Raw genomic sequence first — 24,896 nt, 5'->3', positions numbered from 1 at the left:
ACTCTACCACTGAGCCATCTTCCCAGCCCATAGACATTTGTATATTAATGCAGTTAACAATAGTGCCCATACATTCTATTTTCTCTAATTTCTTTGAAAAAGTAATCTGCTCTTTTAAAGCTACAGTAGCAACAGGAGTGAATAGCAATTATTTTCCATGTTACCTGCGCTTTTAGAGCATGTAAAGTAGGACTTATTGGGAAACTACCTTTGGGCTCAGTGAAGTGAGCTGATTCCTCCATCTGAGAAATAGAATATTTTTCTTCAGTGTGCAAAGCTTCAGTTATTTCTTCCCCATTAACCTATGGTATAAAGCCAAAGTAAATCATCAGGTTTGCTTGTTAATTATTAGGTATGAGAGTGGTGTGTGATAAATATTGACCTTCTTTTCTTCCTCAGTACAAGATCGACTTCATATCTTCCCACACTTTTTACGCACTGCAATTAAGTGTGTAAAAGTGACATCAATTTCCATCAAATACATCTGAAAACACTAGGCTAAATAAAAATTAAACCAATATTTTTATTCTAGGTTATCTCAAAATAGTAACATAAAATTTGAATTACTGAAATATGTAGTGTCTCTGTTACTTGAGGCATATTTTATAATATTTATCTTATAAGGAATATTTTAGGAAAGTTTAAGAGCTTAAATATGACCCTCCACTATTAAAAAAAAAAAGGATCTTCTTTTGTGTTCTAGGCTGGCTTTGAGTTTGTGACTTTCCTATTTCAGCTTCTCAAGTGTTAGGATTCTAAGCATGTACCATAACGTTCAACCAAAATCAAGTATATATAAAGCTGACACATGGATGTATGTGCTTATGCAGTGATCTGATCATTTCTAGGTATAACGATTTTCCAATGGGGTCTAAATTTCATGTGACTTTAAGAAAAATTCAATAGATTCATAACTATATAATTATAATATACTCATTGAAAAGAATGCACTTTATTTTTTTTGCTAGTCCTGGGGCTTGAACTCAGGGCCTGGGCTCTATCCCTGAGCCTCTCTGTGCTCAAGACTAGTGCTCTACCACTTGAGTTACAACACCAGTTAGGCCTTTTCTACTTATGTGGTACTGGGTTAGGGCTTCATGTGTGTTAGGCAAGCACTCTACCAGTCAGCCATATTCCCAGCCCTCAGAATGTATATTTGTCATACAATGATAAATTATGAAGCATTTCATGGAGCATAGCCTATAGAAAGTAAATGGGGCAGCAATGTCACTTGGTGGTACAGTGCTTGCTCTGAAGTTTAGCAAAAACAAAACAATACAAAACAAACCATTTAGGCAAGATGTAAAGTTAAATGACTGGGATAAGTTAAAATAACCCTGTACAAATTAAAATTGTGGTTTATTTTGAAGGTCTACATTTTCTTTTTAAGATAAAAGGGCACATGGTAGATGCAACAAAATTATTATTTCTTCATAAAGTAATAATATAATAATGCCAAAGAGCTTCACTGGATTGTGAAGGGCCAATTTCCATGAAAATTCAATGCATGGACATTAAGATTCAAAAACAGAAAATCATCAAGGAGACATCCTAGAAGATTTTAACACCAGTAAGACATGTTGGCAACTATAAACAATGAAAGCTCTGGGTTCTAGAGTTTCATGTTAACAAAAACCTACCTTCTCTATTTTAACAACATGCTGATATTTAAAAAGAAACATGCACCATACAGCATGAATAACAATAGAAATGTATAAAAATTCTGTTGCTTCAGCTATGCGTAATTGAAGATCTTATGAATAAACAGAGAATAGTATTACTATAGCTCAATCCAAACATGTATGTATCAAGAAATTTTCATTTTTGTGTCACAGTCATTCGTGCCTTAATGTTTCTTCTGCTTCATTATCATTACAGGAATTGCTTAAGTCACTAGTGTGAGATAACATAATACGATGAGAGGCATAGAATTATGGCCTCCCGGTCACTAACTGAGTTATCTTTTTTTTTTTTTTTTTCTTTTTGGGTCCAGTCTTGGTGCCTGAACTCTGGGCCTGGGTGCTGTCTCTCAGCTCTTCAGCTCAAGGCTAGCACTCTACCACTTGAGCCACAGCGCCACTTCCGGCTTTTTTCTTTTTGCTTATGTGGTGCTGAGGAATCGAACCCAGGGCCTCATGCATGCAAGGCAAGCACTCTACCACTGAGCCACCTCCCAGCCCTGAGTTATCTTTTCTTACATTAAATCATGTCTAGATTCCTACTGAGATTATAAGATTTTTCAATTTACTAGAAGAGCAATATATATGCACAGCAAGATATTATACATTTTACTTTAAGTGCAAGTATTTGAATAGTGAAATTCAGTACAGGAGTGTAGGAATAAAAGAACAAAATGAAAATCCAGCTGGGAACACTTTAGGAATTTATATTACATGCCAGAATGTAAATCATAAAAAAAAAAGCCAAATAAATGTGCATACAAGAAAACCTAAGAGCATGAAGAAAAATTAGATTTTTGTGTGTTAATCTTAAATGATTTAACCTCTCATTTTACTATGTAGCAAAACATTTCCTAAGTAAACCTATTTCTTTAAGTCACTCAAGTTTTTCTTAGCAGCACAGATATAACATTCATTGGTCACTCCTGGTCATCATTAACCCAAAGGAGCAATTTTTTTTTCTGATGGTCCTGGATTCATAATGTCATTTTTGGGATGCTTAACCACTTGAGCCATGCCTCCAGATCTTCTTCTATTATACTTCTCAAGCAACTGGTATCACAGATGTGTACCACCATGCTCAGGTGATTGGCTGAATTGAAGTCTTGCTAACTTTTTTGCAAATGCTGGCTTTAAAGTTCAGTTTTCCCAATCTCTGCCTCCAGAGTAGTTGGGCTCACAGATGTGTATCACCATGCCCAGGTGATTGGTTGAATTGAAGTCTGCTATCTTTTTTGCCAATGCTGGCTTTGAAGTTCAGTTTTCCCAATCTCTAGTTGGGATCACAGATATGAGCCACTTTTGTCTTCATTACATTCTCCTTCTCTTCCTGTGGCCTAAGAGACAACTGAGAAAGTGTATATACAAATTAAAAAAAAAATCCTCAAACTAAGTTATCTATATAAATGTAAGCTTATTGAAGAGCTGAGTCTGTGCCAAAGGAAACAGGTTAATTCTATATTGTGTGATTTTACTTAGGAGAGCTTACTAATTTTCCCAAATATATCTTTATTATCAATACACGAAGCTAAAAGTCATTTAAGTGTGCAATTAGTTTGGTTCCAAATACAAATGATGTGGCTGTTTAGATAAGGAGGAACACTAAAGAAGGTGGACTTTCACTTGCCTGGGAGAATGAGTGCTTGGGAGTGAGGGCAGGCTGGCCACAAGGCTCCATACTATGACATCCTGAAAGGAACAGTACAGAGCCAGTCAAAACAATGAGAGACGTGGAAAAGGATTAAAGATACATGAAGATGGAAAGCTCTGCTACACTGAACACATGACCCGATTAAAAATTCTCATACATATAAAAATAAAACACACATTTCTGAGGAAATGATTTTTTATTAGTATAGTATAGTGACAAAAAAACAAATAAATAAACTAAAATATGAGAGAAGGGTTAATACCCAAGTAAAAGCTAATTTCTTAAAATAGTTCAAATGAAAATTCATTTGGGGCTGAATGATTCAAGTATGAGACAGAATAAAAATGATCCCTCTTGAGTGGGAGAGACACCACAGTTCCTAAACTAGTTTCACCTCACTATTAAAGAGAAGATAGCAAGTGTTCAACTCATTTCAAAAACACTGTCCCTTCAGCACAGGAAAGTAAGTTGTAGATATACTAATGAGGCCTTTAAATACATTTCTAAATAAATTACTAATTTTAGCTCCCAGTTATCAGTACAAAATGTAAGACATACACCAATGGTAAATAGATTTTGTTTCTTACTGTATTTTCAAAAGATTATGAAGTTGTGAAGTCTAAAAGACTAAAACCAAGGTGCATGAATTCAAGGACACCAGTTCTACTTAGAAAAATAAAAGTTGAAATAGAATTTCTGTGAACAAATTTCAATAATTTTGTAGGTGATGTCACAAAGTACCTAATAATGTCTTGAATATTACTTAAAGGCAATATAAATATAATACATTATTAGAATTCTAGGAAAAAATGAACGTTATGCTAATAACAAATCACGGGTTGGAAAAATCGTATCTGAATAGTGTAAGTCACAGTAGATTTGTAATCTCTCCCTTCTGTTCCCCTAATTGTCGCCTTCTCCTGTTTGTCCTTATATAGTCACTAATTTGCTTTCTGTTCCTCAAATTTTCATTGTCTAGAATTGTATGCACTCTGTCATTCTGGCTTATATTCACTCATCATACTTATTTTGAAGTTATTTTAACTATGTTGCTGCATGTATCAACAGCCAATTTCTTTTTTCACTGCTGTATAGTATCTATTCAATAGCTTTTAGACATCTACATTATATCCTGTATCATAGCAATAGTATTAGCAATAGTTGTCTTAATTTAATGTTCATTCTTCAAAGTATTTTAATCCTCACAATAACCCACAGTTCTAGTATCATTATTTTATAGAGATACTAAAGCAGAGACACCTGTGGAATTATTAGGATTACTGGCTCATATCTGAGCTGATATCATGTCATAGCTGAGATACCAGGAGTTTGAAGCCAGCCCAAAGAGAAAAGTCTGAAAGGCTCCATCTCCAAAATAACCATTAAAACCTGGGCTGGAGGCATGGCTCAAATGGTATAGCACCAGTGGAGCAAATAAGTCAAGTGAGTTCAAGACTCTGAGCTTAAACTCCAGTATCACAAAACAAAAACAAAAAAAAGCAAGAAAGATTCCTATTCACTTTTTTTTTGAGGGGGGGGAGGGGGGTCCAGTTGTGGGGCCTGAACTCTGGGCCTGGGCGCTGTCCCTCGGCTCTTCAGCTCAAGGCTAGCGCTCTACCACTTGGGCCACAGCACCACTTCTGGCTTTTTTTTTCTTTTTGCTTATGTGGTGCTGAGGAATCAAACCCAAGGCCTCAGGCATGCAAAGCAAGCACTCTACCACTGAGCCACCTTCCCAGCCCTCCTGTTCACTTTTGTGTTTGTGTGTGTGTGTGTGTGTGTGTGTGTGTGTGTGTGTTGGTTGTGGGAGCCATCATCACCTGGACTATTCACACTGTGTTTACTTTTCTCCTTTATTGAATAAACAACTAAAATGTAATAGCTGGATCACACTGTTTAATTTTATGTTTAATTAATTTATGTTTAATTCATTAATTTATATTTGGCAATACTAAAATTTGAGTTCAGGGCCTCACAGTTTCTAGGTGAGCATCAATCAATAAGCCTTACCTACAGCCCTTCTTGCTTTGGTCATTATTTCGAGATAAGCTCTCACCTTTTGCTCAGGCTGTCTTGGAATGTGACCCTCCTATTTATGCTTTCTGTTGTAGTTGGGTTAACAGGTTCATAACAGCAGGCCCAGCCTTTTCTTTTGTGATTGGGTCTCTAGAACTACAATTCTCCTGATATAATCTCTCAGGTAGCTAGGATTACAAGCATATGTCACCATATCTGGCATACAATTTATTGTCTGGCTTTTATATAAGTTTTCAAACCCATGACGAACTTAATATGCTCAGAGAATTTCATAGATCACTAAGTAACTTCTATACGGCTGTAGAGCACTGGAAAGTTACAAATAGGAGTCTCCAGAGGACACTAGGAAAAAATGCTCTCTTCATTATTTTATTTTATTTGACCTTTTGGGTAGTAGTGCAGCTTAAACTCAGAACCTCACACTTGCTAAGGAAGCTCCCTATCTCTTGAACCATGCTCCCAGTTCCTGATAGTTTTTTTTGTCAGTTGTGGGTCTTGAACTCTGGGCTTGGGTGCTGTCCCTCAGCTCTTCAGCTCAAGACTAGCACTCTACCATTTGAGCCACAGCACCACCTCCAGTTTTCTGAGTGGTTTATTGGAGATAAGAGTCTCTGCATGGGCTAGCTTTGAACCATGATCCTTAGATCTCAGCCTCCTGAGTAGCTAGGATTATGGGCATGAGTCACCAGCGCCTGGCTCCTGATAGTTTTATGAGATAGTCTAATTCTTCCACAAAGTGAACTACATAGACCACCATAAAAGATTTCTACCTTCTAGCTATTTAAAGCTTTGGCTTTTAGAAGATAAATGACTATTATAGTAAAGTTTCTTTTAGCTGCTGTTGATATTACTGTCTGATAACCTAAAGCAGTCATATAGTGGAAGTATTTAATGATAGAGAAGGGAACACGAGAACCACGAGGTAATTGGTGAGGACTGAAGCACTTAGAAGAATGCTTAGTCCAAAATGAACATTAAAGAAACTGTTGCCACAACGATTACTACTGCTATTTCTATTTATGCTAGAATGTGAGGCAGATAGTTGTTTGCATATTCTATATCCACAATGCCCAGAATAGGGGCTGGCTCAGAGGAGAAATTCAGTGTATATCAGAATGAATTACTATGTGGTGAGTATGCTGGTGTTTCATAGTTGGTTCACAGTTATATGTTATTGAAGAATAACTTCATGTTAGTTTTTGAACTTAACTTATTTTTGAAGTATTTTATTGAAGTTAACATCACAAGTTAGCTACTAGTAATATTTTTAGTTTATCGATAGGGCTTATGTATGTATAAAATAATTTATGTGTCAGAAAACTTATGAACTCAGGGGCATTGGGCTCTAAAGTTCATGGTCTACTTAGTCCTATTATTTTCCTATTATTCACTATATTTCACAGATGCTTTTATGTAAATACAATGTTTTCACTCAAAGAGATTATGAATTACATCCTGGAAGGACATTAAAAATATTTTAGTGGTAACATCCAACCTTGCTCATCAGAAAAAAGTAACCTCTAGAACTATTTGTGTCATAAAACAAATGTATTCTTACCATTGGCTCTAGTTGACTCTGGTGTTGAAATGGCAGATTTCTTTGAACTGGGGGCCACAGGATGACCCTCTCTGTGTAATAAAAAAAAAAAAGACAAGGATTTTGTATAGATTCATTTGCTTAAATATCCTTTGAACCACTGTTAGCTAGTTTCAGAAGTTTCGTCTTGCACAGATGTTGGGTGTATAATCATGAAGAATGGCCTTTTTTGTTTTGTATTTAGATAAGATCTAACCATTTGTAGCCCACTTTGGCATGGAATTTGCTGTGTAGCCTAGGCTGGTCTTGAACTCAAGATCCAACTGCCTCTGTCTCTGGAGTTCTGGGTGAGATTACTCAGGTGTATAACCACACAGACAAGACCTCACAGAATATTACCTTGGGTTTTATTTCAGTGTACTACCGGTTTCCATTACCATTTAAAACACCAGAAACATGAACTAATAAGTTAGTTTGCTGTCACTCTGGAGATAGTTCAAAGTTAGTTAACTCAGAAGTCATAGCTCACAAAGGTTTTGTTTTATTTTGCTACCAGTCCTGGGGCTTAAACTCAGAGCCTGGAGGGTGCTGTCCCTGAGCTTTTGTGCTGAAGGCTAGTGGTCTACCATTTGAGCCACAGCTCTACTTCTCACAGACTTTCCTGCCTAGGTTGGTTTGAACTGGGATCCTCAGATCTTCACCTCCTGAGAAGCATGATTACAAGATCATGACTGATGTTGTGAGCCACCAGGACCTAGCCACTCACAAAATTTTTTCTAACTGTAGTTTTTGACAAGTACTTTTTTTGTTGTTGTTGGTCGTGGGGCTTGAACTCTGGGCTTGGGCACTGTCCCTGAACTCTTCAGCTCAAGGCGAGCGCTCTACCACTTGAGCCTCAGTACCACTTCCGGTTTTCTAGTGGTTTATTGGAGTTAAGCGTCTCACAGACTTTCCTGCCCAGGCTGGCTTTGAACTGCGATCCTCAGATCTCAGCCTCCTGAGTAGCTAGCATTATAGGCATGAGCCACCGGCACCCAGTGTACTTTTAAAGTGAGAAAATCTAGATAAAATACCTATATTCAAAGGATTATATGAAAAGTAACCAAAAAGTGCTTTGGGAACAGAGATTAGTGTACAATCTTATTGTTGCTGATACTTGAGGGAAAGGGAGGTCACATAAGATATACAATGTGGGAGAGGCAATATGCCACAGGCCCTAAGCATTCTTCTATGTTCTTGCTGTGAAGTCCCAAGGTCAAGGCTCTGCACTCTAGGCCATTTTTCAAGCACCCGTTGCAGGCAGCAACCTCTTGAGGAATGAAGCAATCCCCTTCCAAACCAAACTAAACCAGGCTCTCTTAACAGGCTGTGATAAAACCATGGGGTTTTCAGGCTGCTTTTTAGCATTCTTCTCTTGTAATACACCAGGGGAAGTGAGAATTCAGTATCAGCTCAGGCAAAGTTAGTGAAACCCTATCACAAAACAAAATATAACATAGGGCTAAGTTATGACTCAAATTATAGAGCCCCGAGTCCAATGCCTAGCACTACAATGCCTAGTACCACACATACACACACACACACACACACACAGTTTAAACAAAGTTGAATTGTAGTTTCTCTTATTTACATTAGAAAGTATTCTAACTGATAAATGTGTTAACTGCCCTGTTGGTTGGAAATTTGTCTCAAACACTTAGCCACTCAATGTTCTTAGAATCGCTTTCCATGATGTCCATTTTAACTTTACTAAGTCTGAATTGCCAATTCAGTAATTTCCTATAAGTGCACATAAATATAATCAACAACCTGATATGCACACAGATATATAAACAAAGCCATTACCTTGTTGCTTTCAGTACCACAGAAGGAAGTGACATGTCTAATGCTCTGTTAGCTTCTTCTAAGGTCATTCCTTGTGTGCTGACTCCATTCACATAATGGATGATATCTAAAAGCTGGAGATTGCCCTCAATAGCTGCAACTGACTGTGGATTGATATCACCAATATATATTACTTGATGAAGACTATCATGACCTCCAGATAGGGAGAAACCTACAAAGAATAGAAAATAATTGTTTTCTTAGTTGTAAGAGTATTTTGAATCTAGCCAAGAAAGTCTCACTGAACAATGCTTGAATTTTCATTACCCAGCTCCTCTTTGTTGCATGTTAACGTGATGTCAGGTAGCAAATGAGGCAACACCGGCAGTCTGGGTAATTCTAGAACCCGTCCAACAACTATTCTGACTGTCTTGGGAGCAGCTCGGAGCATATTCACTGCATCGGTGTGAGTCATGTTTGAAACATCTGCATCATTCACCTAAAAAATGAAAGGCACAAACTGGAATTATAATTCTTAGAACAAGAAAGCTAAATTGCTAAGAAAGAATAATATCTTAGCTTTTACATAATATAGTAGCCAGCAAGTGATACACAGCAAATACTGTTTTTTCCTTTTTCCTGACTTATGGATTCATTCTACCAACTCTCTCTTTTCTGATTTATTAGATCATCTTCCAAAGCAGATTTTAGAAATCATTGGGGCAATAAAGTCCTTAAAGTATGCATCATAGTTTTGCTAATACATCCTTTCAGAAGAAACTTCCTATATTTGTGACTTGAGACACTTTTTACATGATTTAACTGATTACAGAGATTTTCAAATTTCCTCAACAGTTAACTGCACAGAGATTTCTACATTTGGAGAAGAAAGATACTGAACCTGGCTTGTTCCTTGGTCATTACTATCATTTGCCAATTGTTTGTTTGTCCCTCAAATATTTGGGTTGATCCCAACTATGGACTTTAATATAGTGAACCAAGGGGAAAGTGGATGGGGAAAGTGCCCTGAGGGGTTTTGCTCTCAGGAAGCAACTTTTTTTTTTTTTGTGAGTCATGGGGCTTGAACTCAGGGTCTGAGCGCTGTCCCTCAGCATTTCAGCTCAAGGCGAGCGCCCTACCACTTGAGCCATAGCATCACTTCTGGTTTTCTGGTTGTTAACTGAAGATAAGAGTCTCACAGACTTTCTTGCCTGGGGTGGCTTTGCATTGTGATCCTCAGATCTCAGCCTGCAGATTAGCTAGGATTATAGGTGTGAGCCATCAGCCCTTCTGGGCTCAGGAAGCATTTTTGGCTTCCTGTTTTGAGATATAATCTCTTCCTATCACACACATGATCCCACTGTGATAGTATGATGTCTTTAGCATGCTGTGTGGATACCAACTGATATTTTTAAAACTTCTAAAATTGTGAGCAGAATAAACATCTTTTTTAAAACACAAAATTCATAAATTTAATAAAATTACCCTGCTGTATGTGACTCCAGTGACAAAGATGAACTAAGACTCACATTTTACAAATCTCTCCTTTTAAATATCTCACCTTTATGAGCCGGTCTCCAGGTTTTAGCCTTCCATCACTTTTGGCTGGATCCTGTATGACATCATGAACATAACAACCAATACTCTGATTGCCTTTGGTTACTGTAAAACCAAGACTGCCTTTCTCTGACTTAATTAGAGTAATAAGGAGCTCTACTTCCTAGAAAAAAAAAACAAAACAGTAATCCCTTTAAGGCTATTTTGCTGTACCAAATAGACAGATTAATACTATGCATTATTATTATTAAGTTCTTCCTACAGAAGAAACCAAATCTCAAAAGTTTCAATTGAACAAGTCTTTTCAGCTCTGACAGAATGCTCCCTTCTCTCAACCACATTGCTAACCACATTGTATGTTTGTCTAGAGATAGCAGAGACAGGACATACTTATGCTTCCATTCTTTCTTTTTATGGGCTAGTCCTGGGCTTGAACTTTGGACTTGGGTATTATCCTTAAACTTTTCTTGCTCAAGGTTAACATTTTATCATTTGAGCCACAACTTTACTTCTGGCTTTTCAGTGATTAATTAGAGATAAGAGTCTCATGCTCTTTTCTGCAGGGGCTGGCTTTGTACCATAATCCTCAGATCTCAGCCTCCTGAGAGCTAGGATTACAGGTATGAGCCAGCATTGCTCAGCCAAATTTTAAAGACCTAACTGTAGCAGGGTGTTGGTAAAGAAAGTCCCTATAAGACTCTTATCTCCAATTAACCACTCAAAAATGGAAGTAGAGCTATGGCTCAAAGTAGTAGAGCACTAGTCTTGAGCAAAAGAGCCCAGGAATATCACCAAGGCCCAGAGTTCAAGCCCAGTGACTAATAATAAATAAATAAATAAAAAATGAATAAATAAAAGAATAAATGAATACAAGAATAGATTTAAGTGAAATGTTAAAGTTGCTCAATGACAGATTTCTAAGAATATTATTTTAAAATTACCTTCATTCTTGCTAAAAACGAAACAAAGCTATTCATACACATATATATGCACAGTTACAGGTAAACAAAATATCTGGAAAGATATTTTTCAATGCTTATGATTTGGGGGTGAGTAATAATATAAGTGGCTTTAACATTTTTTTCTCTTTAAGTTTCTACAATAAACGTTCAATATTTGGATAATAACCAATAATACTAAAAATAGCTAGCTTCCTATCCATATAAAGGATGTTAAACTCAGAAATCTGGGTTTCAAGATTGATTTGTAAGTAGAAGTTCTTACAACAATATAAATAGATTCCAAAGATAACATGTAAGACAAAAAATTATATTCAAATGCTAGAAACCAAATAATCAACTGGAATTTGAGAAACAAGCCAAAAATAATAGTTTCTAAATGCATAATCTGTACAAGTCTCTTTACTATCTGCCAAACAAAGCAAGGCAGTGGTAGAGTCAGATCTGTGTCAGATCTTCTTGTTACTTTCCCTAATTTCTTAGCAGAGAAACATATTAGATATATTATCCATTTATTAGATGTAGGTGTGTTAGCTGTAAATATGAAGCTACTCTAAAAGACAGCTTTTTTCTCTAACTAGAGGAAAACAGTATGTGTCTACATCGTCATTAAAAAGTGCACTATTTTTCTTCCTGCTGAGGAAAACAACTCACAAGCTCCAAGTCTTCAGAATGTTTTTTCAAGTCATTTGTCAAAGTTGTCAAGTTTTCTTGTGTGGTTGATTCAGAGGAATGATGTGTATAGGTTTTACCCATCGAATTAGAAGAAGTGGGTTCTGATTGGGGTTGACAGCTTTGCCCAGGAGTTGTTTCCAGTGGTAGAGGAGAGGGAGGATTGCTATAGCAACAAAGAAGCAAAACTATGTTCAAATTCATTTGAATGACAATATGGCCACAACAGAAAATGCTTAACAAATATTCTTATTTGAATTTTGACTGAGATTCTAACTACCTTTTAGAGTTTAATCAATGTCTGTTATTTGCTAGATTACAAATATTTATTCTTTACCCAGGTTCAATTTTGAAGTTTCTTAAGCTGTGTAAGAACTGTTAGACAAGTTAATTAAGAATAAAGTCTTACTCCAGTGGTTACTATGAATGATAAAATAGAGAAAAAAACTTGAACAAATATGGTTGAAGCTAGATACACACAAATATTCAAGCAAACAATGAAAAAGAAGAATAACTATTAAAGGCAGATATCTTTTTCACTATTGGCTTTTATGCTGCCAGTCACTTCTTTCCTATTGCCTGTCCTGACATTTGCAAACTTGCCCAAACTTCCCTTTGTAGTTCTCTAATCTTCTACTGTATCACTATATATTTATATGTATGTGTGTATATATGTATATACATATATATATATGCTATTTAAATAGTATTGAGAAGCAATGTTCTCAATTACTAATAATATGTTCAAAAGAGAAGTAAGACATGTTAACTGGAGCTAGAGATTTTAATGGTTTACTAACTAAAACTGTCAGTCATAACTGCTAGACAGCTTAACAGAGTTATTATTTGTTTAACCACTCTGAAGTTCACAGACACAGTTAATTTTTTTTTTTTTTTTTGGTGGAGGCTGGAATTGGGGTTTTACCACAGGGTCTTGAGCTCTTGCTTGGTTTTACTGCCAAGGCTGGTACTCTAACACTTGAGCCATACCTCCCCTTCCAACTTTCTGCTGGTTAATTAAAAATAAGAATCTCATGGAATTTTCTACCTGAGCTAGATTTGAACCTTGTGCCTCAGATCTCAGCTTCCAGAGTAGCTAGTATTAAAGGTATGAGCTATCAGTACCTAGCACAATGCATTCTCCCTCTCTCCCCTCCCTCCCTCTCTCCTCAACCCCCGCCCCGCCTCTTTCTTGCTGCCAGTCCTGGGGCTTGAACTCTGGGCCTGAGTGCTGTCCCTGAGCTTCTTTTGCTTAAGGCTAACACTATACTACTTGAGCCACAGTGCCATTTCTGGCTTTTTCTGAGTAGTTTATTGGAGAGAAGAGTCTTACAGACTTTCCTCCCCAGGGCTGGCTTTGAACCATGATCCTTAGATCTCAGCCTCTTGAGTAGCTAGCATTACAGGTGTGAGCCACCGAAATTGAGCAGCACATGGCATTCTTAAAGACATTAATGTTGATGTGTCTGCTGCTAACATTGCCAGTTGCTTTAAGTGTTGCATATAACATTGACAATACCTGTTCTCAAATTCTGGTTTATTGGCTGTTTTCTGAGGACAGAAAAACATGGTACGAATGGTATCTTCTTGACTCTTGGATGTTTCATGTTGATTCTGTGTTTGTGACACCATGTTACTTAGAGTCTGATGCAAAGCTGAACTCCAGATCATGTCTGATATCTTTGCTGGTGCTTTCACTAGATCATCTTCTCCACTCCCACTGCTGTCACTGTAGCTATTTCTCCTGGATGGGGACTTGTACTGTTTCTTATTTTTGTCAGGCATTTCATTTTCATCTGAGCTGGTGCCTTGCTCCAAACATGATGGCTGAGAAGGCTCTCTACTGCAGCTTGGAAGTATTTGTGCTGGAGAGTGAAGTGGGGTCTGTAAGGGACACAGTTAAAAAGATTGGGGTGATACAGTGTTAAATGTATAAACAATCAAGTAAAAATACACCTGTTGAATATCAGAAATCTAGGAAAACTTGTTGAAATGTACTTGAGTTTTTACTTAGGTTACTTCTTTGTAGTTTTTCACACTATTGGACATGACATAGCAACTAAGCATGCCTCCAACCCCTAATATGAGGTATTTTTAAAGGTCTTGTAAATATTTCAAAATTACTTTCTGAAAATTTACATTACTTGATGTCCTCCCAAAAATCTTACCAAGTTCATTTCATCTGGGGCCCTGTTCTATCAAACTAGTCTCTTAAAATTCTGCTTTCAATGCAACTTCTAAAAAAAATTACTTTCCTGTTAATGTCTCCCCAAAACTACTTCTTTCCCCAGTACAGGGATCAAGGCTTCTGGTTTTCCAGATTCAGGAAACATTCATTAGTAGTGAAGCTATTTGAAGTATACAAGGCAAAGGTAAGTTTTCTTTAATTATATTAGTGGTCTTGGATGTCTGGCTTCCTGACTATCAGTATGCAATTTGTAAATCAACCTCAAAATAGATTTTGAATATTTTGTCTATTGCTTTACATTAAAAAAAAATAGCTGAAAAATCTTAAATCACCTTAACTGTTAGCCAAACAAAGTCAGAATGAGAATGATTGTTGCTTGTTTGGTTCAATAAATAAATAAAAATAAAAGTTTTGTAAGCCTTGTTTTTATTTTTTCCACTTATGCTTAGAAAACAAATACCTGAAATCTAGCATTCTAGAATTTTAAAGGTGGGAGAAGACAAGGTGAACCACAATGAATCAATTACAGCTGAACTAGCAAATCACTAAATTGATATTCTACAAAATCAGAAATTAATTTTTATAGATCTTACCAAAACAGTAGTGTCCATTTCTGGTATCACACCAGGTAGAGGTCTACAGAGAATCAAGGATACTTCTGGAGCTGTTCCCCTGAGAGCAGATATGACGTCCTGGAGGACCATGAATGATAAATGAAAACTCAGATAAGCCAGAATTATGAAACCTCCCTGAAAGCCAATACACCTTTATTGAAATCCTGGGAGCCCACCTGCTGAGACAGTCCTTTCAAAGAGGCTCCATTCACTTTCAAGATAACATCTCCCACATTTATTTTTCCACTCTCTGCTGCTGGCTGTCCAGGGAAGAGCTTTTTAACCCTTACAATGCTGGCGTTCATTTGCTCAGGTAGAAGATTATCTTCTCGAGAAAAACTGAATCCCAGGCCTGAGCTATTTTTAAGCAGTTTTACCTCAAATGTATTTTCTAGAGAAAAAGAGATGTAATATTTATAAATATTTGAAAGCTGTGTTGACATATGAGCATCTAAATACACATATACACTTTTAGACACACACTCTTTTTTTTTTTTTTTTGCTGGAGACCTGGACTTAGGAACTAAGTATCTGGCATTTGCTTTTGCTCATTGGTTGGCTCTCTTACCACCTAAGCCACACCTTCAACCCCGTAAACACACTTAAAAAGTCTACTTCACCGTATATTAAGAGCTCCATGTATACTCATTAATTATATTTTTGTAGTACCCCATGTTCTTCTTTTCACTAAGGAAACTTAGTAAACGAATTGCACAAACTAAAATGCTTGCATAGAGGAGTTATGAAAACAGAAGTTTTCTTCAATCCCATGCGATTAAAAAAAAAGATAGTGTAATAATAAAAACAAAAACAAAATTGGAAGGGGGAGAATCTGGGAAAGAAAACAAACAGGAGAAATTCAGCTATCCAATGGAGAATGATGATGACAACAGCAAAACGTTAGGCGAGGATGTGAGAAAATAAATTGACATTGTGAGATTTGTGAAGACTAATTTTAATCCAGACAAGTTCCAATGTCATTCCAATAAAATCATCACAAGAAAAATAACCGAGAAAATTTGATGTGGCAGGGGGAAGAACATACAGAATAGTGGGAAAGGATAGTGTGATTATTTAGATACATGAACTTTATTTTCATAATCAGGAAAAAAGTAATACAGAGTAGACTATTTTTACTCCTTATTTTTGGGATTGAATCAGAATTGCCAACATTTGTGTAATCAAATAAAAATTTAAATTAAAAGGGAAATAATGACTGCATACTACCAATCATTTCTAGAGTAAAGAATATTATTTGCCTTAAGAGGCTGATACTAGAATCTCAGAATAGCTGGCACTCTAGTATTATGAATGTATTTAGCCTTATGAAGAACTCATTAGTGGCTGGGTACTAGTAACTGATGTCTGTAATTCTAGTTACTCAGGAGGCTGAGAGCTGAGAATCTCAGTTCAAAGACATCCCTGGTAGGCAAGTCTGTAAGACTCTTTATCATCTAAACTACCAAAAAACTGGAAATGGAGCTGTGGCTCAAGTGGTTAGCCTTGAGCACAAAAGCTCAGGGACAGTATCTAGACCTAGTTCAAGCACAAAACTGGCACCAAAACACAAAGAAAAAATTCGTTGCTACTATTCTAACTTTCTTATTTGACTGCCAGCCAGTCATTTTTCCATGTGCTGGCAGATTTTGGAAGAATGATTAGTATTTGGATTCTAGGTGAATTTCTATTCAAGTCAACCGTCACAATTCCATAAAAGTTAAAGAGAAATATAGAAATTTAAGGGGCAAGCTTCATATTAATTTATGATATCTTTTCCTTACAAATTTATTTATTTATTTATTTTTATTGGTCGTGGGACTTGAACTCTGGGCCTGGACACTGTCCCTCAGCTCTTCAGCTCAAGACTGGGCTCTACCACTTGAGCCACAATGCCACTTCCAGCTTTTTTTGTTTACGTGGTGCTGGGAATCGAACCCAGGGCCTCATGCATGTGATGCAAGCACTCTACCACTGAGCCACTTTCCCAGCCCAAATTTAATTTTTACTTTATAATTATCTTAGGCATTATTAAATGCCTGTAGTCATATAAGCTTCATTATCCAAAGACTTAACTATTCAATGAGCTGCAAATGTTTGTTTTTATATTCAGTGTGAAGCTGCAACAGATTATTATTTATTTTATTGTTAAGATGCTGTGCAAAGGGGTTATAGTTACATGAGTAAGGCCATGTGTACACTAATTGTGATCATTGTTACCTCTTCCCTTCCTTGTTTTTGTCCCATGATCCCTTTCCTACCTCCTTCCACACTCTGCCCCTACCCATCCTCCCCTCCCCACCCGAAGTTGAAAAGTTCTGCAACAGATTATTTATTTGCAAAAATAATAAAGTTAGTGCATGATTTGTAATCTAGTATATAGAGACTATAATTTGAATAACCTGGCAATAATTTTACTGTAATATTAGTAGCCAACACCTGACCTTCAGTGACAAAGCTATAGTCTCCGATGTGAGTTGTTTTCTTCATCACTTTTTCTGAGGCTTGACCTTGGGTCTTCTGATCTGTAAGGGTACACTGTGAGGTTACAGGAATATGCTCTCTGGATACTGGTGACTGCCCCTTTTCTAACAATAGATGAACCATCTAGAAAAATAGAAGAGCAGTTCATTAATTAAGAATGACAAGAAAATAGATAATTTTAGGATTTTTGTACAGTAAGAATATAAAACATTTTTTTTTGGGGGGGGGGTCCAGTCGTGGGGCCTGAACTCTGGGCCTGGGCGCTGTCCCTCAGCTCTTCAGCTTAAAGCTAGCGTTCTACCACTTGAGCACAGTGCCACTTCTGGCTATTTTCTTTTTGCTTACATGGTGCTGGGAAATCGAAATATAAAACATTTTTTAAAATTTAATTTTATTGTCAGGGTGACATCACCCTGATGTACAGAGGGGTTGTGGTTACATATGTAAGGTAGTGAGTACATGTCTTGTCAAACATTGTTACCCCCTCCCTTGTTTCTCTCATACTTTCTCCCCCCTCCAAGTTGTAAAGTTCATTTCCAACATATGTTATGAGTATTGCTGTTGCACTGATTTGTCCTTTGTCTCACCATTTTGTTGTTCCCCTTAGCTTCTCTAACTCAGATAAATGTATATACAATACACAAGATACCAAAATCAAATACAGTGACAAAGGAAAAGCCACAGGGGGAAAAAAGAAATAAGAAAGAAAAAAAAAAAGAAATAACTTCACATATTAACTAAAAACAATAACAACAAAGAAAAATCCCTTGTTTCCCTATCTTGCAGTTCATTTAGCTTAGCATCATCTTATATTGAAAAAATTTAAAGTAACTACTTGGTTCACCAGAGCATAAATCAAGTGAAAAAAAAGAAAAAAATTACATTCCATATAAAAGGATAAATAAAAACAAAAACTATTAGAAGACATTATAATGATATCACAAACATGTTATGAAACATTTAAGAATACTCCATCTCTCATCAGACCTCATTAGTAATATCAGGGCTAAAATATGACAGAATACCAGCTTCCTCAATAGAAAAACTCTTGTCATAACACTTGTTTATTTGCCCTGGCCGGTTTTGAACTGCAATCTTCAGATCTTAGGCTTCAGAGCAGCGAGAATAACAGGTGTGAGCAACCAGTGCCTGGCATAATACTGGTTTTTGTTGTTGGTGGTGGTTGTTTTTAAATTTGGAAGGCAAAAACAAAAGGCAAAGCAAGGTGCTGATGTCTCACACCTGTAATCCTAGCTACTCAGGAGGCTGAGATCTGAGGATTATCAGAAGTGGAGCTGTGGGGGCTGGGAAGGTGGCTCAGCGGTAGAGTGCTTGCCTTGCAAGCATGAGGCCCTGGGTTCGATTCCACAGCACCACATAAACAGAAAAAGCCGGAAGTGGTGCTGTGGCTCAAGTGGTAGAGGGCAAGCCTTGAGCTGAAGAGCTGAGGGACAGCACCCAGACCCAGAGTTCAGGCCCCACGACTGGCAAAAAACAAAAACAAAAAACAAACAAACAAACAAAAAAGAAGTGGAGCTGTGGCTCAAGTGGTAGGGAGGTAGCCTCGAGTAAAAATGTTCAGGGACAGCACTTAGGCCCTGAGTTCAAATGCCAGGGCAGCAAAAAAGCCAAAACAATCAAACAAAAAATCAAAAAACAAAACAAAAAATTTTTAAAAAGCCCAAACAATCCAAAATGGTTATAAAAATCAAGCTTGGTTTCTTGAACAAATTTATAGGTCTCAAGGAGATTGCACTTATTCACACAGTCTTACATTCTTCTAAGTTACCTTAACAAGTTGGTAGAGTGCTTTATTACCTGTCCTGTATTTCTCAGTGTTTCCACGGCTTGCTTATGAGTAGCTCCTTCCAGACTTACTCCATTGACAGCTAACACGCGATCACCTACAAATAAGGCAGTTATTTTAAGAGAAAAAAGTCATAAAAGTTCAAACAAGTTCTTCAATACCTGGTGATTGTATTTCATATTAATTTGAGGATTGATTCATTGGACAAAACTGTGCTGAATAGTTTTTCTTTCCTTTTTTTTGTCCGTCATGGGGCTTGGACTCTGGGCTTGGACACTGTCCTTGTGCTCTTCCTTGTGCTCTTCAGCTCAAGGCGAGCACTCTACCGCTTGAGCCACAGCGCCACTTCCGGTTTTCTAGTGGACTACTGGAGATAAGAGTCTCATGGACTTTCCTGCTCGTGCTGGCTTTGAACTGTTATACTCAGATCTCAGCCTCCTGAGTAGGTAGGATTACAGGCGTGAGCCACCAGCGCCCGGCTTAGTTTCTTTAACATATTATTTAATTTACTGCTCAGTTCTCTGGCTAATCTTACACTCAGAATTATATATACACATATATGTATATATTTGTGTGAATATATGTGTGTGTGTGAATACATGTATATATTAGAAAGTATCTTTCTATGTAGTCCAGGCTAACCTCCTGTTCAAGATCTTCCTGTAAGCCTCAGGATTACAGGTATGTGTCACTATATGGCTAGAACTATATCTTTATATAAGTCAGTTTAAATCATGAGAAAAGATAATGGAGAAATAAGTGGGAGAAACAAGCCAAGTCCCTAGTTAGTTCTTAGAAATGTGGACATGTTTTTATAAGGGTACTGTCACTTTTTTAATTCTCTGGCAATTTACTTATTAAGAGCTGAAAAACATCTATTGAATCACTATCTGGAAATTTTCTAATAAAACACAAGCTGGAAGAGTTTTGTATCATCAAGGAGTTTTATGATGCAGTTTTAAGGCTGAATATATTCCTATTTCATCTTACAAATTAAAAAGTCTATACCAGCTTTGTAATTTCTTTCTTGTGGTATCTGTGTATGTAATTTCTATATACATATTAAGTATCATACCTTTGTGAATTCTGCCATCAGACTCTGCAGCTCCCTTGGGAATAACAGCTTTAACATAAATGCCACCATGCCGGACACTAGTATTCACACCCCCCTAAATAGAAATTGACAAAATAACATTTAGTAATATGTAACTTTTGCATGTTCTTCTTCAAATCTAACCCCCAGAATAGGGATTCAAGTCATCAGACAAAACAGAGGCATTATTTCAGTCTATGTAATTATTTTATTTATTTTTATTTTTTTTTTGGTTCGGTCATGGAGCCTGAACTCTGGGCCTGGGCACTGTCCCTCAGCTCTTCAGCTCAAGGCTAGCACTCTACCACTTGAGCCACAGCGCCACTTCCGGCTTTTTTCTTTTTGCTTATGTGTTGCTGAGGAATCGAACCCAGGGCCTCAGGCATGCAAGGCAAGCACTCTACCTCTGAGCCACCTTCCCAGCCCTTATGCAATTATTTTAATACCAAAAGAATATTGTTAGCTACATTTCCCAGATATTAAAAAAGTTTCTCTTTAGTATTTATTGATTCAGTTCAGAAAGTGAAAATATACTGGATCTTGACTATATGAGGAACCACTCTTCCTTTTTTAAGTCTACAATTATGCATTGTAAGCAAGCAGAAAGGGAAATTCACTTATGCCAAATTAGTGAGAGAACATAATTATCAGAAAAAAAACAGTAGATGGACTAATATACTTGAGATCATATTTGTGAATCTGAAAGCAAACACCATGAATCAAGAAAGAAGTTTCTCTCTCTTTTTTTTTAAAGTCTTTGGTAGAAAAGCAATTTAATGAATCAGTTTTTTATCTCTTATGAAAATGCAACTTTTATCTACCTTCACCATAGAGACAATAAAACTCTAAAGAAATAAGAGCAAGATTAAAAATGTAAAATATTACATTTTTAAATGTGTCAGTTTTGTTTTTGATCTCTATATATGTAGGTTTTTTCTGCTATGTTTCTAAACAGCTTTGTACAATTATCAATATTCTTTGAATGTGATAAATGATAATGTAGTTTTAAGACATATCATTTCATTATTCCATGCTTATGAAAAAAACCTGTCAAATCTATACAAAGAATAATCAGTTTTATATTTTGTATGGTTTCTATTCAGATTAAACAGGTATCAAATATTTGATTTGTTTACCTATTTTTTTTCAAACACAAGAAGAAATGACTTACTCAATTTTAACTTGATTTTTTTTAAGTTTTTTTTTTTTTTTTTTTAAATTGAGCATTTAAGCCGTGTGCTGGCAGCTCACGCCTGTAATCCTAGCTACTGAGGAGGCTGAGATATGAGGATCTTGGTTCAAAGCCAGCCCGGGCAGGAAAGTCCGTGAAACTCTTATCTCCAATAAACCACCAGAAAACAGGAAGTGGCGCTGTGGCACAAGCCGAAGAGCAATCGCCTTGAGCTGAAGAGCGCAGGTACAGAGCCCAAGCCCAGAGTTCAAGGCCCAGGACCTACACACAGACACACACACACACACACACACACAGACACACACACACACACACACACACACACAGACACACACACACACACACACACAGACACACACACACAGAAATTGAGCACTCAATTTTTAAAATTTGAAAATATCTGACAAGTGTCCATTCTAAAGCAAAATAATTCAATTAGTAAGTTGGCATATACTAGTCTGCTGCAAAGAAGAGGAAACATTTGAAAACCTTGTCAAACAGTACCGTGACACTTATCCCCAAGCTGTTATCATTTTTAGGCAGTTCAACCTCAAAGATATCTCCAGGTTTAGGAGGTGATGAAGAAAAAGATTTAAAATTCATTTTGTTGGATGTATTCATTGAGGAGGAAGAATCCTTAACAAAGAAAAACAAACAAAAAAAGGATTTCTTGTTAGAGTCAAAATAAATTATCGCTGGAAGACAAATATGTATTTTGTTGAAAAAAATTTAAAAAGCAGTTATTAAGGAACAGAGTGTATTCAAAAATGTAAGAATTGTAAAATCTTAAGAGAGCATGTAGTCTAATGCACTCATATTTTATGGTTGTAGAGATTGATGTCTGTTTCAAATGTCAGACAGGCTAGATACAGCAGATGGAAAAATAGGACCCACTTACAAATTAGATTCTCTATAATCCTTGCCCAATGCTTACATTTCCAAGTTTATAAAGTATTTAGATTTTCTTTAAAAATTAATGTATCTCAAAAGCAGTAGCTTTAACCTGAGCCTCTAAGATGAATGGACTTCATGTTTATGTTTACAAATTTAGCATACACATAAAGACGGCAGTGAAGGCCTATTTATAAGGCTATAACCTTCTAAAAGTGCTTCTAAAAGTGCTTGCTAATGTGAGGTTCTATTTTTCTTTTAGATATTTGTTCAGGATTTCATAAGAACTTATGCTATAACTGGTAAATTCAACTGTCCATTACATGAATTATTCAGGAACAAATTTTCAGATATTAAAGTTCTCTTACTAATATGAGTTAAATATGTAATAGATGACCACCTTGTAAGTAATCAATTGCAATCTGAGTATAGTATTTGATTTAGTATGCAAAGCCTCTAATTTCTCCGAAAGTTAGCAGCTAGTGTGCAGTAGCAGTTAGTAGCAGAAGATATAAGCTATTTTTTTCCTTGCTAGAATCATGCAAACAGTTTAGTAGATTATAGTACTCTGCAATATACTTGCTGCTGTTTGCTATGTTAAATTAAAAAAATCATTGATATTAGATTATGCCTTTATTGACGCATGATGCTCCTGCTTGCTGGAATAAGTGGCTTCATCCATGTCTGAATCTCCATGGTCAGAGTTATCAGTTGCATCACAAATGTCTGGCTTTTTAGCTTTGCTTCGGTTACTGTCAGAGGAAGTCCTCTTTTTCTCAGTGGCTTTGGATATTACAGATGGGGAAGGGCTGCCATGTTGTGATTCCTGCCAGGCTTGATCACTTAGATGGCTAGTAAATAAGCCATTGACCTGGCTCTGGGACAAGCTGGCACTTTCAGTCCTAGAATCTTGAGAACTAAGGCTTCCTTCTCTCAAGCCCCCAGGCAGCCCAAAGGCACTTTCTGTGATGTTTCTCAGGGTACCACGTGGCCAATGGTGATCATGAGAAGAATCCATAGTATTGTCTTGCATGTAGGAAGGTTTCTTCATGTAGTTTTTTATCCCATTGGCAAAATGCACAGGAGAAGGCACTAAAAATTAATAAGCAACAAAAAGCACAGTAAGTCATTGACATATGCTTTTGTTTACACATATACCCTTGTTCAGTATATAGTCTGGGAAATAAAAATTGCAATCACTCACTCATAAGAAGAACAATTTGGAAAAAGGAGGGGAGGGAGAAAAGAAAGTTGGAACCCATGAAGTATTGTTTGTTGCCCAGCAAATATAATCTTGAGTGGAAGATTTTTTTTAACTTGTAAAAATTCATAATAAAAAAAAAAATCATTATTGTTAGCCAGAAGCTGGTGGTACATGCCTGTAATCCTAACTACTCCGGAGGCTGAGACCTAAGGATGATGGTTTGAAGCCAGCTTGGCTGGGCAGGAAAGTCTGTGAGACTCTTATCTCCAATAAACTACTCAGAAAAAGCTGTAAATGGTGCTGTGGCTCAAAAGGCAGAACACTAGCCTTGATCTGGGATAGTTCCCAGGTCTAGCCCCAGAAGCAACGTGTGTGCACATGTGCATGTGCGCGCGCGCACACACACACACACACACACACACACACACACACACACACACACATTTTTATTATTAAGTTGTATAAAGGTGTTACAATTCCTTAAGTCAGATAATGAATACAATGCTTCTTGAATAATGTCACCCTAGAAGGAATTTTTGTTGTTGTTGTTGGTGGTGGTCACGGGGCTTGAACTCTGGGCCTGGATGCTGTCCCTGAGCTCTTCAGCTCAAAGCAAGCGCTCTACCACTTGAGCTACAGTGCCACTTCCAGTTTTCTGGTGCTTTATTGGAGATTTCCTGCCCAGGCTGGCTTTGAATGGTGATCCTCAGATTTCAGCTTCCTGAGTAGCTAGAATTACAGGTGTGAGCCACTGGTGCCCAGTTGGAAGGATGTTTTTTGAAAACTAATGTCTTAGAAAAGAGGTATAGTAAAGATGTAAATTTAGAAATGATTTTCTACATTAAACATGAATTTTACAACATAGGAAAAATATAAAATTCAAAAATAGATGAAATGTTTGACATTAGATTTTAATTTACATAAGCATCTAAAATTATGTCTAAATTTTTTTACTATGATGAATATTTTAACTGTTTTTTTTTAATTGTGAAAATACTGTACAGAGGGGTTACAATTACATGGGCAAGATAATGAGTACATTTCTTATCAAGCATTGTAGCCTCCTCCTTTGTTTCCCCTTCCCATCCCATCCCACCTTCCCCCTGCCCCCCTACTCAATCTATGTCTAAAATTTACTGTCCAATCTTCTCAGCTTATTTTTTCCTGAAATCTTTTTAAAAATTATTTATTTTACTTTTATTGTTAAGGTGATGTACAGAGGGGTTAGTTACCCAAGTAAGGTAATGATGACATTATTGTCTAATTTGTTACCCCTTCCCTCATTTTTTTCCTACTTTCCTTCCCCTCAACACCGTCGTCCCCCCCCCCCCCCCAAAGTTGTACAGATCATTTCCAACATATTGTGAGTATTGCTGTCGCATAGGTTCCTACTTTTGTCCTTTGGTTTCACTATTTTGTTGTTCCCCTTCCCTAGTTCAGGTAAATGTATATACAATACCCAGGGTACCAAAATTGAATACAAAGACAGCAGGGGATAAACCATAGGAGG

At 36.8% G+C, this 24,896-nt stretch overlaps 1 protein-coding gene across 6 annotated transcripts in view; it reads right to left on the bottom strand.

Moving 5' to 3' along the window:
* Ptpn13 (protein tyrosine phosphatase non-receptor type 13) overlaps window positions 1-24,896 on the bottom strand; it is a 199,445-nt gene that overhangs the window by 24,850 nt on the left and 149,699 nt on the right. For 3 of the 6 annotated variants that reach the window (XM_042668362.1, XM_042668366.1, XM_042668365.1), the window contains 15 exons: window positions 22,814-23,274; window positions 21,781-21,927; window positions 20,082-20,175; window positions 19,018-19,103; window positions 17,160-17,322; window positions 14,895-15,109; window positions 14,698-14,796; window positions 13,436-13,800; window positions 11,899-12,082; window positions 10,290-10,448; window positions 9,056-9,227; window positions 8,750-8,960; window positions 6,926-6,996; window positions 3,307-3,368; window positions 209-302 (listed from right to left, as the gene is read on the bottom strand). In XM_042668362.1, coding sequence (XP_042524296.1) covers window positions 209-302; window positions 3,307-3,368; window positions 6,926-6,996; window positions 8,750-8,960; window positions 9,056-9,227; window positions 10,290-10,448; window positions 11,899-12,082; window positions 13,436-13,800; window positions 14,698-14,796; window positions 14,895-15,109; window positions 17,160-17,322; window positions 19,018-19,103; window positions 20,082-20,175; window positions 21,781-21,927; window positions 22,814-23,274 — 2,583 coding nt within the window. The remainder of the gene's footprint in view (window positions 1-208; window positions 303-3,306; window positions 3,369-6,925; window positions 6,997-8,749; window positions 8,961-9,055; window positions 9,228-10,289; window positions 10,449-11,898; window positions 12,083-13,435; window positions 13,801-14,697; window positions 14,797-14,894; window positions 15,110-17,159; window positions 17,323-19,017; window positions 19,104-20,081; window positions 20,176-21,780; window positions 21,928-22,813; window positions 23,275-24,896) is intronic. The other 3 variants (XM_042668363.1, XM_042668368.1, XM_042668364.1) reach the window with 2 other exon arrangements.

Source organism: Dipodomys spectabilis, unplaced genomic scaffold (assembly GCF_019054845.1).
Source record: "Dipodomys spectabilis isolate Male_0828 unplaced genomic scaffold, ASM1905484v1 ptg000436l, whole genome shotgun sequence".
Taxonomy (NCBI): Eukaryota; Metazoa; Chordata; class Mammalia; order Rodentia; family Heteromyidae; genus Dipodomys; species Dipodomys spectabilis.
The sequence above is the reverse complement of the archived record's forward strand: the minus strand, read 5'-3'. Positions and strand labels throughout refer to the sequence as shown.